Source organism: Cololabis saira, chromosome 1 (genome assembly GCF_033807715.1).
Source record: "Cololabis saira isolate AMF1-May2022 chromosome 1, fColSai1.1, whole genome shotgun sequence".
Taxonomy (NCBI): domain Eukaryota; kingdom Metazoa; phylum Chordata; class Actinopteri; order Beloniformes; family Belonidae; genus Cololabis; species Cololabis saira.
The window spans coordinates 2,306,902-2,326,057 of NC_084587.1; the positions used below are offsets into that span (position 1 = coordinate 2,306,902).

The 19,156-nt window shown below is 41.8% G+C and overlaps 1 protein-coding gene across 1 annotated transcript in view; it reads left to right on the forward strand.

Moving 5' to 3' along the window:
- LOC133449621 (zinc finger protein 239-like) overlaps positions 1-19,156 on the forward strand; it is a 75,968-nt gene that overhangs the window by 42,239 nt on the left and 14,573 nt on the right. The window contains exon 3 of the mRNA XM_061728782.1: positions 17,959-18,060. Within this exon, the coding sequence (XP_061584766.1) occupies positions 17,959-18,060 (102 nt within the window). The remainder of the gene's footprint in view (positions 1-17,958; positions 18,061-19,156) is intronic.

The window sequence follows — 19,156 nt, forward strand, 5'->3', positions numbered from 1 at the left end:
AGGACTGTTTTCCCGATGCCAGCCACTCCCTTCATCATCACTGTTCTGATTGGTTCATCTCTTCCAGGTGGGACTTTAAAGATGTCTTCCTGTCTGATGGTTGTTTCTGCTCTGTCTGGTTTCCTGGAAGCTGCTTCAATCTGTCTGACTTCATGTTCATCGTTGACCTCTCCGGTCCCTCCCTCTGTGATGTAGAGCTCCGTGTAGATCTGCTTCAGAAGGGTTGGGTTTCCTGCTTTAATGATCCCCTCAAACACACACCGGGACTTCTTCTTCAGCTTAGACTTCAGCCGCTTTTTACAAACTTCAGCACCTTAATAAAAGTGGAAAAAAGAAATCAATTAGTGTTTATAAAGTTAAACATAATTCTCAAAGAATCAGGATGTGAACCGACACTGATAAACTGATAAACGTTTCGATAAGCTGTACAATATTGAGTAGAATCACTTTTACTACCAAAACACTTCTGAACATTCAGGACGTGGAAGTGACAAGAACATCGGGTGGTCCTGGAGTTTCTAGTACCAGGATGTTAGCAGTACAGCCCTGATGGGTTGTGGGTTGTTGTGTTCTAGTTCTTGTTGTGGTGTCTGTGAAGGGGATTTTCCAGGTTTAGGATTTGAAAACACCAGAAAATGATCTGATCCAATAATCTGTAGAACCATCAAGACAATCTGGAGTTCAACAGGATTCCTGTGTTGGACCACCGTTCATGTGCTCATGTGAACTTATGAATGCTTATGAACATTTTGTGAATATGTGCTCATGTGAACTTATGAATGCTTATGAACGTTTTGTGAATATGTGTGTTCAACTTTAAACTGGCTCAACCTGAGATCAGCTTTAACTGACGAGCAGGGCATCGCTGGGTATCGCTTTTACATCTGCTTGGTACCCGTATGTAAATAAATTCTAATTGATCTTAATGTTATAATCTTAAAGTTGTTTGTGTTTCATACAAATTTTGGTCACAATGGCTGTTTGACAGAGCTAGAGCCGGACTGTACACCTTCAACCGTTATTCTGTAAATTATAATAGTAAGGTTTGCTACTCTGCAGAATAATCCCTAATCTCTGAGACTGATTTCTGCTGTTAAAAGTTATCATTTTTCCTGGTTAACGCCCAGGTGGTGCCCCGAGGAGTAAGTCATTTTGATAGTCTACTTTATTAATTATTAATAATTGTTGAATAAAATTATTAATAACCTTTTGATAACTGAACAGCCCGCTACCTGTGTGGCACAACACCTGGAAGAGGAAAACCAGGACTAAAATCTAACAGTTATCTTGTGTTGTTGGTCGGTTAAACATATGTATGCTGTCCTGTACAGGGTGGGTGCTACTCTAGGGGGGGTGGTACCATGTGGGGGCGAATGTTGTGGCTAATCTGTGAATGTTGTTCATCTCCTGAGGCATTCTGGGTCATTTATCCAGCAGATTAAATGTTCATAGAAATCCTCTTACTGCTCTGCAGACGCTCAGCCAGCTCCTCCTGCTTCATTTTCCTCAGGAAGTTCACTGTGACCTTCACAAATGCCTCTCTGCTGCTCCTATTCTGCTCTTCATCCTCACCCTGCAAAAGATGCTCTAGGGATTCTGGGTAATCTGGACTCAGAACTCTCTGGATCTTCTTCAGCTCGTTCTTCACAAACATGACAATGTTGTCCTCCAGCAGCTGGAACAGAAGACCACATGAAAGACACAATCAGACCGAAACCACAGAGACAAACATCCGACCCATGATGGACAGACTGACAGTCCACTGGTCTCCAGAGACAAGCATGGAGACAAACATCAGACCCATGGTGGACAGACTGACAGTCCACTGGTCTCCAGAGACCAGCATGGAGACAAACATCAACAGAACAGGTGGAGAAGCAGTTGTTGTTCATGTACAGACCAGAAATATGGAGTCCAGCTGTGTCTGATGCTGCTGGACAGACGGACCACTGGGAGGATCTGAGATCTGCTGGTCCACTCTGTGGAGGAACCAGGAAGAATTAGCTCACGTCTAGTCTGTCCTCACAGAGACAAAGACCAGCTGAAGGTCCATGAAGTCCTGTTTGGATGAGGACAGTCCATCAGAGGACTGGCTGTGGTCCTGAAGGTTTACTAGTCCTGCTGATCCCACCAAGAACATGTGACCTCAGTGAGAGCTCTGCTCATTCACACATTCACAAGATCCAGTTCTGCGTCAAGAAACATTGGAGATCAAGAAGACGGACAACTGATGGAGACATGAAGCAGCTGAGGAACTCTGGATCATCATCAGGATCAGTAAGATTTAAATTCATTGAATACTTTTAAATACATCTCACCTCTCTGAAGAAGACTGTTGGTCTCCTTTAAACTCAATAATAATGTCCTTTGACTGGTTACTCTTCAAGGACAAACAGCTGGGTTCATCTGCAAGAGAGTCTCTTTTCTGCTGGACCCTGATAAAAGAAAAACAATTCAAATGAACAAATTCTGTTTTTACTAAAACTACATTATCAATATAAAAATATTCAGGCTATTTGAAAATTATTAAACATTCTGTTGCAGCCAATTTAGAGTTCTGCTATGTGTGTGTGTATGTGTGGGTGGAGGTTGTCATTACATCACTTGCGCACCTGTGGGCATGAGAGGTGATTGGCAATCAGAGGTTAAGTAAGGGAGACACAGGTGATCAGATGGGGAATTAGGAGCTGGAAGCCACACAGTTTTTCAACCGTGCACAGAGTTTGTGTGGGTCCGTATGGTTGTGCTATCACCAGCAGCTTAATGTGTAGTTGTTTTTGATATTACACCGGCTCGTCAGCACCCAGGTTTTTTGTAGGTGTTTTTTGAGGCTTCACATGCAAATAAAGTGTTGAACGCAGCTCCCTGTCGGACCACTTCTTTCAAGACCAGCATGAGTTGGAAATGGCTTCAAAATCCCTCATATGGCATTTTTTGTGGATAGATTGCCAATACATTTTGTTGAAAAACTTAGCTTCATTTAGTTTTTTTGATCCGCTACACCCAAGGAAAGCTCTGCGCTCAGGTGCGTGCCAGCTGATTCCACTCAATTGGAGACGGAGACAAGTGACAGCCTGTGCAAACCAACGCCGAAGACTCATGGTAGGACAAAATGTGAATTGTTAAAGGCTGTGTGGAAGAGATTGGCCTTCTCACAAAAAGGATACAGGTAAATCCTGCTACAATTCTGAATAAAATCTTCGACAGTTCTGCTAAATCAAAGCAAAATGAGTAACGTGGGCGCAGCTGTCAATCAAAGTGTACCGGAAAATGAACATGGTAAAAGACCTGTCAAACTCTCAGTTAAAGCGTTGGAAACAAAAATTATATCATACCAAAAGGAAAGGAATTCCAGATTAAAGAAACTCTGCAAAATAGCAAACGAAGTTGAGCAACTGATGCTTTCAAAGCAAAATGTGTCGGAGGTGCACACTAAGTGTGAAATGTTTTTAACTTTGTGTGTGGAAACCAAAGAACTGCATGAATCATTGAAACCATTGCTACCTGAGGATGAACTGTTAAAACAAGATAAATGGTTTCAAGCAAGAATGAACAGCAATAAAGAAATGGTAGAAAAAATGGAAGACTGGTTGCTAGATAAAAAGGAACAATATGGTGATGACGACGGGGGTGATGATGATGATGATGATGATGGTGATGATGGTGGTGGAGGTGATGATGATGGGGTACAAAACCTAAATGTGGTCAATGATGATGCTGTACCAAAAAGCTATGTGGTCACTGATGATATTGGTCCAAATGACAGCATTTCTAATGTCGGTGGTAAAACATGCACATCAGCTGGCCGCTCCAGCCACAGGTCGTCAAGGACTTCAACCTCTTCTGCATGTTTAAAAGCTGAGGCTGAGAGAGCTGCTCTCTGTGCTAAGGCAGCTGCCCTCAAAGACAAACATGAGCTGGAGGCGCAGGAGGAGCAAATCAGACAGAAAAAGGAACTGCTTGAATTGCAAAGCCAAATTGCTGCTCAGACTGCAAAGGTTACTGTTCTTAAGTACAGAGGTTCTGATGTCCAGAGCTCCAGAGCACATTCAGATGGAATGAACTCATATCTGGAAGGTTCAAAATCTAAATCTTCTCTCAGACCCTCTGCTGTGGAATTTGTTCCACATATTACAAAGTATCAATTCGATCATCCACCAACAGGAGGCACCAACACCGCAGGGCTAATGGAGGCACAGCCTAAAGTCTCCAAGTATCAATCACATCATCCACCAACAGGAGGCATCAACACCGCAGTGCTAATGGAGGCACAGCCTAAAGTCTCCAAGTATCAATCACATCATCCACCAACAGGAGGCATCAACACCGCAGTGCTAATGGAGGCACAGCCTAAAGTCTCAAACTATCAGCTCAATCAATCACCTATATATGGCAACAAAGCTGCCACAACACTGGGTGCACGACCCAAGGAAACCTTTTCTCAACATGTTGGACCAAAGGCTAACACTTTGAATCCCAAACCAAGCATGCTTCAAGGATTTCAGGAAACTTATCATGCCACGCATCCTAAACAAGAACCTATGCAGTGCACTGGCTTGATGCAAGCTAGCATGGACCAAGGAGATCTTTTTACAATCATGCAACAGCAAAATCATATAACAGCTCTGTTAGTGCAGCAACAGTCTTCATTATCCTTACCTCCAAGAGGTATACCAACTTTTGATGGAGACCCTCTTGAGTACAACACATTTATCAGAGCATTTGAGCATGGAGTGGAAGGAAAGGCTGCTAGCAGCATAGACTGCTTATACTTTTTGGAGCAGTACACCAAAGGACAACCTAAAGAGCTGGTCAAGAGCTGTCAACACATGCCACCTGACAGGGGATATCAAAGAGCAAAGACCCTTTTACAAGAATGCTTTGGAAATGAGCAAAAAATAGCCACTGCATATATGGAGAAAGCTCTTGGATGGCCACTGATAAAATCAGAGGACGTCAAAGCTTTGCAAGCTTATTCCTTATTTCTACGCGTTTGCTGTAATGCTATGGAGGATATAAGCTACATGTCAGAGATGAATATGCCATCAAACATGCGTGCAATAATCCTCAAATTACCATACAAACTGAGGGAAAAATGGAGAAGCACTGCTTATGAGCTACAGGAGAGGCATCGTCCAGCAGGTTTCAGTGACATTGTCAACTTCATTGAGAGACAAGTGGCTATTGTTTCTCATCCACTGTTTGGAAACATTCAGGACACAGCTATCTCACCACCAAGGCATAGAGGTGGAAACAAGGTCTTTCAGATTTGCACTAAGGGAAAGGGAAGCAGTTTTGCTACCACCGTGGCACCTGTCAATTCTGAAACTGTGACTCAAATGCAAAGGGAGAAAACCTCAACTGATAAGTTAACCAAGGTGTTTTGTTTGCTGTGTGAAGAGGGTCACAAACTGGAGTCGTGTCCCAGAATGGAAAAGAAGTTGCATCGAGAGAAAATTGACTTCTTAAGGGAGAAAGGTGTGTGCTTTGGGTGTTTATCAGTTGGACATATGAGCAAAGACTGTCAAAGGCGTCTGTCTTGCAAAGTGTGTAACCTGAAGCATCCTACCATCCTCCACATCCATTCAAAGGAAAGAAAACACAAATTAGAAGACACACAGCAAGAAAACATCAGTGAAGAGCCATGCAGTTTCTCCAAAGACATGTGGCCATATAGGGGCCGGAGCACAGGATTGTGTCTTGGCAATTGTGCCCGTACACATCAAGGCTAAGAAAGGCAGAAAAATGCTAACCACCTATGCATTCTTAGATCCTGGCAGCACCGCCACTTTCTGCTCCGAGCGACTCATGAGGGAGCTAAAGGTCAGAGGAAGGAATGCCAAATTTCTGTTGAGAACAATGAACCAAGAAAAATTTGTTGGCAGTCATGTCATCTCAGGACTGGAGATAGCTGCACTCAATAGCAACAACTACTTTGATTTGCCTGACGTGTACACACAGTGTAAGATGCCTGTGACCCGTGACAACATTCCACGGCAGGAAGAGTTAAGTGCTTGGCCACATTTAAACTCTGTGGAGATTCCTGTTATTGATGCTGATGTGGAAATATTAATTGGGACTAATGCTCCAAAACTAATGGAACCATGGCAAGTGGTAAACAGCAATGGTGAAGGACCATATGCTGTCAAAACTCTACTGGGCTGGGTTATCAATGGACCACTCAGAGGAGTCAGTTTTGAGAGTGCTAACAGCATCGAAGAAAGAAAAGAAAAGAAACGACAGGAACGACAAGAGGTGCTGAAAAAGGCCACGCAGCAGTATGAGAGAAAAAAGAACAGAGAGGAGCTGAAGAGGCAGAGAGGGGAAGATACTTGGATTCTCCCTGAAGTCAACCAGAGGTTGAAGCAGATAGAGGATGAGGGATCTATTAAGAAGAAAAAGAAGAAAGAGAAGAAATCAAAAAAGGAGAAGAGGAAGGCCAAGAAGAAGAAAACGACAGGAGAGGCCATAGATGGCTTGAGTGACATTTCAGAGGACTCGGCAGAGGAATGGGTTGAGGCTCAGCCTCAGACACAGTCAACTAAAGCATGGCAAATTCCAGAGGCGTCCAAACCTTCAGCAAACCCCCTCACCACAGCACAGAATCAGCAGAGAGACGAATGGAGGACTTTTGACTTCCTTGTTATGATAACCACTTCAACTGCAGAGAAGTGGGCTAAAAAAGAACGACACAGGAAGAGAGAGCCAAGGCTCAGGCCATTGAGCAGGCTGAGTTGCACAAACTGGAGCTTAAGCCATACTGGAAAGATGGAGGAGCGACAACGGTGGCCAAAGGACAAGAGGAGCTTTGTCGCAGGGGACATTGTTCTTGTTGTGGACTCTACTGCCCCTCGTGGATCCTGGTTGTTGGGGAAGGTATTGCAGACCTTTCCTGACACACAAGGACTGGTGCGGTCTGTTAAGGTTCAGACCAAGTTCAACATTCTGGAGCGACCAGTTACAAAGATCTGTCTTTTGCTGGAAGCGAACTAGAGACTAATGTAAAAGACTTATCCCAACCTTGGGGTTACCTCTGACTATGGGAAAATACCTGACATTACGATTATTGATTGAAACACACTTGCACTATTGATTTGTCATTGGCTCCAGTATATCTATGATATTGAATTGTTATGTTATTATACAGTAACAATTAGGGGCCGGTGTGTTGCAGCCAATTTAGAGTTCTGCTATGTGTGTGTGTATGTGTGGGTGGAGGTTGTCATTACATCACTTGCGCACCTGTGGGCATGAGAGGTGATTGGCAATCAGAGGTTAAGTAAGGGAGACACAGGTGATCAGATGGGGAATTAGGAGCTGGAAGCCACACAGTTTTTCAACCGTGCACAGAGTTTGTGTGGGTCCGTATGGTTGTGCTATCACCAGCAGCTTAATGTGTAGTTGTTTTTGATATTACACCGGCTCGTCAGCACCCAGGTTTTTTGTAGGTGTTTTTTGAGGCTTCACATGCAAATAAAGTGTTGAACGCAGCTCCCTGTCGGACCACTTCTTTCAAGACCAGCATGAGTTGGAAATGGCTTCAAAATCCCTCATATGGCATTTTTTGTGGATAGATTGCCAATACACATTCATTGGCAACATTTTTATTCACTCACCTCTTTCAAGCAAGAACTTTGTCTAATTTAAAGTTAATAATATCATGCTTTGACCAGTCGCTCTTCAAGGACAGACAGCTGGGTCCAGGTCCAGGTCCAGGTCCAGGTCCAGGTCCAGGTCCGGGTCCAGGTTCAGGTTTATTCCTGTAATACAGGTGTTTGGTGATGTGAGTCTTGACCTCTGACATGCAGAAGAGTCACGGACTGTTAGAGATGCTCATCTCACCTCTGAGCTTTGCTCTGACTCTCATGTTCCCCACACATCACTGGTGTTGGACAGAGACCAGCTGATCCTGCTCTGGTATGTTCCTCTTTAGTTTTTTTTTGCTTCTACTGAGCAGTAGAGGTCACTTGGCTCGATTTTTATATTTGTTTCTTTCTTATCCTTCAAATGTTGGAAAGGTGAGACGTGATTGAAGAGGTGATTCTGTGAACAGAGTTTTCACTTTAGAAACTTGCAAATCTTAAATGTGAAATGTGAGGAAGCTCAGAGGTTCATCTGCGGAGAAAAGGGTTCAATGTGCAAATATAAGGAGATATAAACATGCTGTATCCAGTGCAAACAAGTAATAAATGTGATATGAGGTGTGATGATTGACAGAGTTCAGAGTCCAGAGTGCTGGGTGTGTCTTGTGAAGTCTTATGATCTCTAGGAGGAGGTGGGAGAGTCTAATAAATAATCTGGCTGAACTTAAAAAATAAAGGTGACAATTTATATTGAAGGTTGTGAATGAATTTCAACTAAATTATTCAGTAAATTAACTGAGAATTTTTAGGTGTATTAATTTATTTTGGTTCATCTTTGTTCAGAATAAGTCCCATGATTTACTGGGTTCCTGTGTCTTTCTACCAACAATGTCCATCCAGCGGTCAGCTGTTGGGACATAGTGGGTTTGATCTCATCAGAAATGCCACTTGTGGAGTGATTCATCGAGGGCGTGACACCTGCTTCCATCATGAAAACATCCCTTATTTGTCATTCTTGAATATCTCTGAGTTGCTGACTCCAGTAAAGAATCAGGGGTGAGGGTTAGATCCCACAGATCCACCAGAAAGCTTAGCTGTGGTAGGATGGCCACCAATGATGAATTTCAAAAAGCCATTAAGCATTTACTGTATATATCGCTAAATGAATGAAGCAAACAATGGGCAAATGAATTGAAAAAATAAAAAAAAAGTGAAAAGTCTGTCAACTGTATTTTTTTAATTGAAATGATTGAGACAGATTTCATCATGCACTCTGTGACCATCTGCATGTCACCCTGCTGCTGAAAGGGTTCTTCCGGTACCGGCTCCTCAATGACTGTCTGGAGTCAATTCATTGCGCAATGTCGCAATGTTGTGCAATATGGCACATGCAACAATTCTATCCCAGCCCTCTCTGGGCAGACCCTCAGCCTGCACAAGCACTGAAACCTCTCCTTGAGAATCCCAAAAGTCATCTCAATTTTTACCCGGGTTCTGCTGTGAGCCACGTTGAAGCGTGTTTGTTCTCCAGCATCTGGATCGGGGTACGGGGTAATGAGCGTGGGGGGGCACGGATATCCTCTATCCCCCAGGAGATAGCCAAATTATCCTGCAATTGCACATATAACACAAAGTTAGCACAAAATGTGCATGTGCCATATTGCACAACATTGCCACATTGCGCAATGAATTGACTCGAGTCAAGTCATTGAGGAGCCGGTACCGGAAGAAACCTTTCAGCAGCAGGGTGACATGCAGATGGTCAGAGTGCATGATGAAATCTGCCTCAATCATTTCAATTAAAAAAATACAGTTGACAGAGTTTTCACTTTTTTTTATTTTTATTTTTGATTTTTTCAATTAATTTGCCCATTGTTTGCTTCATTCATTTAGCGATACAGTAAATGCTTAATGGCTAAGTTTTGAACGTCATTATTGGTGGCCATCCTACCACAGCTAAGCTTTCTGGTGGATCTGTGGGATCTAACCCTCACCCCTGATTCTTTACTGGAGTCAACAACTCAGAGATATTCAAGAATGACAAATAAGGGATGTTTTCATGATGGAAGCAGGTGTCACGCCCTCCATGAATCACTCCACAAGTGGCATTTCTGATGAGATCAAACCCACTATGTCCCAACAGCTGACCGTTGGATGGACATTGTTGGTAGAAAGGCAAAGGAACCCAGTAAATCATGGGACTTATTCTGAACAAAGATGAACCAAAATAAATTAATACACCTAAAAATTCTCAGTTAATTTACTGAATAATTTAGTTGAAATTCATTAACAACCTTCAATATAAATTATCACCTTAATTTTCAAATTCAGCCAGATTATGTATTACTCATCCTCCTCCTCCTCCTCCTCCTCCTCCTCCTCCTCCTCCTCCTCCTATCTATCCATTATCTTCCTCCTCCACAGGTGCAGCTCTGACTCATCTGACTTCTAACCAGTCAGTGACGTCACAAAGCATGATTGGCTGAAACGAGACGCTCCTCCCGACCGAGAGATGCGGAAGTAAAAGAAGCTGCCGTGGTTCCGTGAATCCAGTCCGAACCAAGAGGTGAGTTTCTGTTCGACTCTATGAAACACTAGAGTGAATACAGCGCGGTCGGGGGGAGAACATTTTCCTCTAAATACAACATTTCTGTCTCCGGTACAGCGGCGTCAGTTCAGTCAGAGCTAAGGTGTGTCGAGGTTACGAGTCCCAGAACTGAACTATATGCCGCGTTCCATTTGTCCTCGGAAGTCGGAATTTCCCAGTTCCCAGTCGGAATTTTCAACTGGAACGCCCCTCGTAGTGGGATTTACTACTGGGAAAGTGGGAGAAGCTTCACCACCCCCGAGTTACCATTCCAAGATGGCTGCCATTCCCAGTTCCCAGTTCCGATTTCCGAGGTAAATGGAACGCGGCATCAGAACTGAACTACAGTATCAACCAACATGCCCGGAAAATACTCATCACAGAATCTGCTATGTAGCTGATCTGTGTGCTCAAGAACATGTGAACTTTTTCAAATGCAGTCTCGCTCACATCCTGCTAACGTAACTATGAACACTGCACTTTAACAACGTGTTGATTACAAAATACACATCCGTTTTCTGCACCACGGACAGAAAGCGCCAGAACTGGAGTTGTAAAATAAAATCAGGGGGGATGGTGGATTTTATCATATGGGGACAGATAATTTGTGCTAATTATAAATAATATATTACAAATAATAGCACTGACCAAAACACCTGCAGAAATACTGAAGCCTTCTGTAAGCTTTAAATATCCACTGGGCTTACATCAAATACATAAAAACACAACAATAAAAAACACTTTTCTGAACTTATCAATATGACTCTGTCCTTCACAGGATAAGTAAAATGGATCACTGCAAAAACTCAAAGTCTTAACAAGAATATTTGTCTTATTTCTAGTTAAAATGTCTCATTTTAGTGAAAAAAATCTCATTACACTTAAAACAAGACTCATCACTGGAAAAAACATCAATTTTCACCTGTTTCAAGTAGATTTTCACTTGAAATAAGTAGAAAAATCTGCCAGTGGAACAATATTTTTTTGCTTGAGAAGATAAATCTTGTTCCACTGGCAGATTTTTCTACTTATTTCAAGTGAAAATTTACTTAAAACAGGTGAAAATTGTCAAATAAGTTATTTTTCTGGTGATGACTCTAAATGTTGAAATAGCAGTAAAACCACATTCATTGATGAAATGACATAAGGGATGGAAAGGAGGGATGGCAGTTTTACAGGGGGGATGATTTGGACCGTTTTTATTTCAGGGGGGGATGATTTTGACCGTTTTTATTTCTCCCCCCTCAACTCCAGTACTGACAAGCAGCAGAGTTAGAGAGCAGAAACAGCGTATCTGACAAACGCAATTTATCTCATTCTCTTCACTTCCTCCACTATGTCAGTGCAACAATATCAACATGGACATCCCAGTTTAACTCAAAACAGTTAAAGTCCAAATGCAAAAAGGAGAGGGAGGGAGCAGAAGAGAGAAAGAGAGTAAAAAAAGTCAAATATTTCCCTTAAACAGATTTATATGAGGGTAGGGTGATTTGATATCTTACCTTAAGATGAACTTGCATAATGAATCCATCAGTGGCTAACAGCCTCGTTAATAGCCTGACTGGGGCAACATTGGACCATCACTTGCCTTCTTTTTTGGAAAAAAAAAAAAAAATTGCGGGGTTGCCTGCTTTCTTTTCATTTTTGTAAGTTAGTGACACTGCAGAGCGCGCTAAAAACGAGATAGATAGAAAAGTTGGGACATACTGTATCCCATTTCAAGATATGAGGGGGATACAAGTGTTGGGAAAGGTAACAGCTAGGGAAATCCATCATGTTGTTCTGACTTGCATTTGTAGTTATTTTATAGGTATTAAATAATAGAATAATCAATACAAATAGACACAGAGTAATTCCATAAATGTATTTAAAAAACAGACATTTACATTTTCCCCTGAAGCCGAGGTGTGGCGGCTGCCGTACCTTCATACCCAATTGACGCCCTGCCGGGCCAAAAAGTGGTTTCCTGCCAGAATCTGATTTCTCCCCTGAAAATGGGTCTTTTTACCTTCAAAAATTGATTGAAGGCCAAATACAGTTAATGAAAAGTTGTTTCTGCCTAAATATGATTTGATCTCATTCTTGAGCTTCATAATATAAACACTAGAGCTCACAGGATTGCTTTTTAAACTTTACTTAAACTTTATTTATTTGTATAGCGCCAAATCATACAATATAAAATGCAACACATGGTGCTTTACATGCAGAATAAAATAACAATAAAAAACACAATTTAAAACATTCCATACGACCCCACCCCCCACGCGTACACACACACTCACTCACACTCATATACCTGTGCACACACTCACACGCCCACACCCACACACACACACACACAATAAGTGGACTGGTGACATGGCTTAGCACTAACGATCCAGGTGAGGAAAACACTACCTATGGGTGGCCGTCCACACCGAGAGGCATCACCGACCACGACCACCAGAAGCATCCCCACAGAGACCCCCCCAACCCGGACAGACCGGGGCAGACCCCACACAGAAGGTGGAGCCCCCCCCCAGCTACCCAGGCCTGAGGGATCCCCATGACGACACCCCCATGGGCGGAGCAGGCACACCTCCCAGTGTGAACGACCCCCCTGAGGAAACACTGGAGCTAAAAACTAAAAGATTAAAAGAAAGTAAAAAATACCTAAAAGTGTTACTCTTTTAAAGGACCATTACAACACAAAATAGGCATTTTCACCTGCCAAAAATTGATTGAAGGCCAAATACAGTTAATGAAAAGTTGTTTCTGCCTAAATATGACTTGATCTCATTCTTGAGCTTCATAATCTGAAAATCTGACGTTTTACCCTGCGTTCACACTGAAAGCGTCCAAAATCTCCCGACGCCAGCATCTTGCTGCTTGGAGCGTTCACACTGAAAGCGGCAAGTACTGTCGACGCCTGCAGTGGGCGGGGCTAAAGCTGCAGTGGGCGGGGCTAAAGCTGCAGTGGGCGGGGCTAAAGCTGCTGCAGAACTGGAGGGAACAGTGGGAACAGCCTACACATCTTCAGTTTCCTATTTCACCATAGATCACACTTTGGGACGCCTTCTTTATATTTTAGCGTTATTTCCGCGTAGATACGAGTGAGTTTGATGCTCCTTAACAAGTTTGGTCCTGGATCAACATCAACCAGAGCCCTTGCTCCCGGTAAAGGCTGATTTATGGTTCCACGTCACACCAACGCAGAACCGATGGCGTAGGGTACGCAGCGACGCACACCGTACCGCGACCCTACGCCGTCGATGTAACGCGGAACCATAATTCAGGCGAAGCTGCAGTCTGTCTGCGCTGATACTGACACACCGGGTCAGAGCGGATTTGGTCATGATGTTTAAACTGTGTTTTGTGATTAATAAGCACGGGTTTTAATTATTTTTCGTTGGATCAATGTAGCAAATAAAATCGTTGGGACCATCCAGCTCCTCTCCCATCAGATACGTGTTTCACGTGATCAGTTCAGGTAAAAACGGCAGTCAAATCAGCAAAAATGTCAGTTTGCTGGATGAAATATATGAATTCCTGATAGAATAAGTTTGTTAGTGCACAGCTCTGCTCATGTACGCATGTGAATGAGTGTACGTTTGTGTGTACATGAAAGTACAATCTGCATTGAGGCTTCTCGCTTCAGGAATCCCGGTCTGTGATTGGACGCTGCCTCGGCGTCGCCGCTGCTCATTTGCATAAAGTTCAGATTTTTCAACTTTAAATTGACGCGCCGCTCCCGCCGGTCCCGCCGCTCTCAACGCGCGTTTTCATAGACAATGAATGGCAGCCGGACGGAGGGTTAGCGCTATCGCTCAACGGGCTGCTGTGCGCGCTACCACGGCCAGAAATCAGATTCTGGCAGGCACTCACTTTCTGGCACGAAAACCCCTGCTCCTGTACGATAATCCGACATTTCCCACCAGGCAACGAGTGGTGGCCACGTGTTTGGAGGAGATGGACCGGGATCAGATCCAGGACCAGGAGATGGACCGGGATCAGATCCAGGACCAGGAGATGGACCGGGATCAGATCCAGGACCAGGAGTCCAGCAGCAGGACCAAAGCGGACTCTTCCTCCGCTGGTCTGCAGGTCAGTGTTCAGGTCCACGTTCCCGCTTCTCCTCGCTCTTTCTGTTGCTGCTGATCATCCAAACACTTTATTTTATTGTCAGTAGTTTGAACTGAGCAGCAGAAAACACAAACACCAGACCTTCCCAAGAGACTTTGAAACCTGTCTACGTCTGAATAGATAATATATAATGATGAATGTGGCGGCGCGCACGGACGCAGCAGTCTGGAGGAGTTCTGTCCATCAAGGCAGGGTGAAAAAGGTATAAAATTAGGAAATAATTACAGCAAAATGGTGAAGATAACATTCACACAAGAAACAAAAACAAACAAAAAGCACAAGGACAGCAAGATACAATAAAATCAAAAGAGCAAGGACTGAGTTATGGATGAGTACAGTTTCATGGCAACCCTATTTTTATTATCAATCTTTTTCATAGATTTAAAATAGTTGGTGAAAAAATAGTAAAGGAGGGAGTATTTCCACTCCACTTACAAGTGTGAATATGATATTTACCCCAAATAATCACCACGTTGATAATGTTTGAATATTTAGAATCCAAGTTATCCATAAAATGGATAACATCATGTAAGAAAAAATATCAATTTTTAAAGATAACCAATTATGAATGTCAGACCAAAAGGACTTTGTAAAAGAGCAATTGAAATAAAGATGTTCAATGGTCTCGGCCTCAGAAGGATCAACTTCCAATTTAAACCTTCTGTGTAACAAAACATTAACAGGATAAATAGCTGATTCTATTTTAAAGTGGGTTGCCTTAATTTTAGGGGCAATTGGTAACGATACGTAAAAAGAGAAGGAACGTTTTCTTAAGGGGATTTCTATATTATCGCAGATAAGCAAGAGTTAAAATCTCCCCAGTTTTTCAGCTTAAAAACCAAGCTGATTGTTTTGTTGTCACATTTTTTTATCTAACACATTTATAGCCCCCACTTTTAAGGATGGCAACAAAGGAGAGACAAAAGAATATTGCATGCTATTCTGTATTAAGCGAAGTAAAGGAATGGGTATTGCCTTGCAGATCTTGTCATATCTTTTTCTTGAAGTAGATATGTTAAATTTCCTTTTAAAACATTTGAAGGACAACAATAATTCATCAGAGTTCAGTAAATCATGAACAAAAGTGAGACCATTTTTGTTCCAGTCAGTCTTAAACAAACATTTTCTATTAATGGTAATAACCCTGTTATTCCATGTTATGGAATTGTGAGGTGAGAAATTATGGGAGTAATGGGAGATAACTTCACAGGAAGCATAGATACTTCAAAATCACATTTAAGCAACAGAGTAATCCCTCCAATTTTATTAAATAGTGTGTTAGGAATATGGTACCATATAGATTGAGGATGAGAGATGCATTCTTTCAACCATTTCACTCTAAAAGCTGCAACAACCGATTCAAATTCCATGGCTCTTAAACCACCATTTTCATATTCTCTGACTACCGGTGGTTGCGATTTACGTAGATAATGGGTTTTGTTTCTCCATATGAAGTTAAATATCAAGGAGTTAGAGGATTGTATTGCTTTTGGAGAGGTGTATAGAGAATGGCAAGGGTAGATACGTTTTGAAAACCCTTCTGTTTTGGCCAAAAGGATTCGAACCAATACAGATAAGTATTGTGAGAGCCAATGATTAAAATAATTTTGAATAGTTTTCAACCTGGGAGTAATATTAAAATCATTTCTAATAGATCAATCTTTTGTTATTACTAAACCGAGGTATTTGACCTCATTTTTAACCGGGATATTAGCTATGTTGTTTAGATCTCTGTCATGGAGAGCCAGAAGTTTACATTTCTTTAAGTTTAAAGTCAGGCCGGATGCTCTTGAGAAAAGATGTATTTTGTCGATTGCTTTAAAGACCATATTTTTATTCTTTAAAAAAACTGCCGTATCATCAGCAAATTTGAAAGTTTTTCAAGTGTATAGCCAATTAATCCTGCAGCTAAAAGTAATAATAACGGGCTAATCGGGCATCCCTGACGAATCCCCCGTTTAATCAGGAACCTTCTTGAATAGCCACGGCAGAGGGAAATGCTACTGTTAATATTTCTGTAAAGCATTTGAATAACGTTGCAAAAGTTTGAACCAAAACCCAAAGTTTCCAAAATTTTAAATAAGAAGGGGTGCTCTAATGTATCGAAAGCTTTAAAGAAATCTAAAAATAAAATGAAACTATCATGTGAGATCAATGAATTATAATCAGGCATATCTAGGATTAAGCGAGTGTGATTGTGAATATTTCTCCCTTTAATAAATGCAGATTGGGTTTCATCAATCATTTGGTTTATCTATGGGCTCAAATTAAAGCCATAAATATTTTGTATCTGTAAAATAAACTTTGTACTTGTAGAACTGTTTTGTGCATGTGCAAAACATATTTGTACTTGTAGAAATATTTTGTTCATGTGCAAAAAATATTTGTACTTGTAGAAATATTGTGTGCATATGTAGAACATTTTTGTAGCTGTGTAATTAATTTGTCTGTGTGCAACATTGGATATACAAAGCTACAAACATTTTTTTACAAAAGCTACAAACTTTTTTTACAACTACGAGTTATGGCACTGTTTTGACGTGCCAATAATAAGAGCCAATCAGGATCTTTGGCACGGGTTTCAAAGCGTTTCTGGAGAGCCAATCAGCACATTGCATCGCCTACTGACGTCGCCGCCTTATTGGATGTGGCAAGACTGCGCTGTAAACTAATACAACAAACTGGACTTATTTTCATAAAGCGACTTTTTACAAAGAAATGTACGTTTTACGTCTCATTTATTCATTCACACACGCACTAATATACTTGGGAAACAGTTAGGCACCAAATATAATATATTTAATTTTCTCAGACGTCAAAAATAAGAACTTTATTGATCCCACATAGGAGTAATTCATGTTATATCAACTATAGAGAACAAGGTAGTCTGCAGCAGAGGAATCAGATCGTGATGCTTCATGTTTTAAATATAAGTTTATATTGTTCACATTGTTATACTTATGAGAGAGGTGATCGCAGACATCCACCATGTGTAAGACTCAATAAACGTGTACATTGGTCTTAATCCGTCAGCATATAATACGCCTGACAATAAAGCGGAACGAAGAGCCGTTTTTCGTCCCACCAACTTAAGTTCTGGTGTCGGTTCTTAAAATACAAACAAGAAAAGGAGAGTGTAATGATGCACTAACGCTGCCCATAAACATTCACAAACCCTTACGATCATAATTGTAGGAGCCATATTTTATTTTTATTGTTTGGTAAGTTCTTCTTCCAAACAGCTAGGGGGCTGTATTTATCTATTTATGAGACCTGAGGCTGACACTGACAGCGGAGTCATGCCAGGGTATTTAAGTTGATTATGATTTGACACAGGTGTTGCTGTGGAAAGGAGAAGCAAACAGTTTTCGACTTTCGAGTATTCTCACGCATTTTTACGTTTATAAAGACTGTTAATAAAAAGCGGCTTGTCATCTTACCATCAAAGGATCCCGTTGATCTTATTTAGCGGAGAACACGTCAAAACAAACAATCAGCAGCCAGTAGCGCCGAAATATTGGATTTAGTCGCTACATTTAGGTTGAAAACTGCTTCGTTGGAAAGAAAGGAAGCGGACCTGTTGCAGTGGGATTCAGCAGACGGGTGTTAAGTAAACGCTGCGTGTCCATGAACATTTAAGAGCTCACCTGTCTTTTGCGGCTCTAGGAGCCACCGGGACGTCAAGCCTCTGGGTTGGAGGTGCGCCGGAGCAGGCGACTGGAGCCACCGGGACACCAAGCATCAACATCTGGGGCCAGTCGTTCAAAGGTAATCTGATTGGATTTTGGTTATCGGATTGGATCAACGTTTAAAAATGGGTTGTGTAAAAGGGAAAGAAGGATTCTGAAATCGGATTAGATCACGTAATCCAATCCTAGTTTTAATCTGGATCAAACCTTCAGTTTGTGTTGTTCAAAACTTCCAGTAGGATTTGGATAACTTTGATCCCAAAAAACAGGATTATCCTGATCCCAACAGGGGGTAGGATTTCAAGGTGGATTTCAGGAGGAAAATGTCGAAAAACTTTAAAATTAGTCTAATAATACAACATTTGTATCATTTAGTGTAAATACTTTTATTTATATTTTGCACTTGACTTGTTTAACCGTTACAGTGATAAAGTAGATAAAGTAAACAGGCTACCAATTAAGCCTTTTAGTATAGTAAAGTGAAAATAGAATAAAAATTATCTTGTCTCCATGAAATAATCCCCCAAGCAGATTTCAATAACAAACAAAAATAATGTATTAAATTTTTCTGTAATTCATCACTGTATATTAATATCAAAGAAACAATCATCAGAGATGAACCTGTCAAAAATAATTTCTAACTATTGCATCCCTTACTACACGTCCAGTCAGTCCCTCATTCTGACAGAACGCCAGAGGTTGGTCTGGTTCTTCAACAGCTCAGGTGTTGGTCTGGTTCTTCACCAGCTCAGGTGTTGGTCTGGTTCTTCACCAGCTCAGGTGTTGGTCTGGTTCTTCACCAGACTCAGGTGTTGGTCTGGTTCTTCAACAGACTCAGGTGTTGGTCTGGTTCTTCACCAGCTCAGAGGTTGGTCTGGTTCTTCACCAGCTCAGGTGTTGGTCTGGTTCTTCAACAGGCTCAGGTGTTGGTCTGGTTCTTCAACAGACTCAGGTGTTGGTCTGGTTCTTCACCAGCTCAGGTGTTGGTCTGGTTCTTCACCAGCTCAGGTGTTGGTCTGGTTCTTCACCAGACTCAGGTGTTGGTCTGGTTCTTCAACAGACTCAGGTGTTGGTCTGGTTCTTCACCAGCTCAGGTGTTGGTCTGGTTCTTCAACAGCTCAGGTGTTGGTCTGGTTCTTCAACAGCTCAGGTGTTGGTCTGGTTCTTCACCAGCT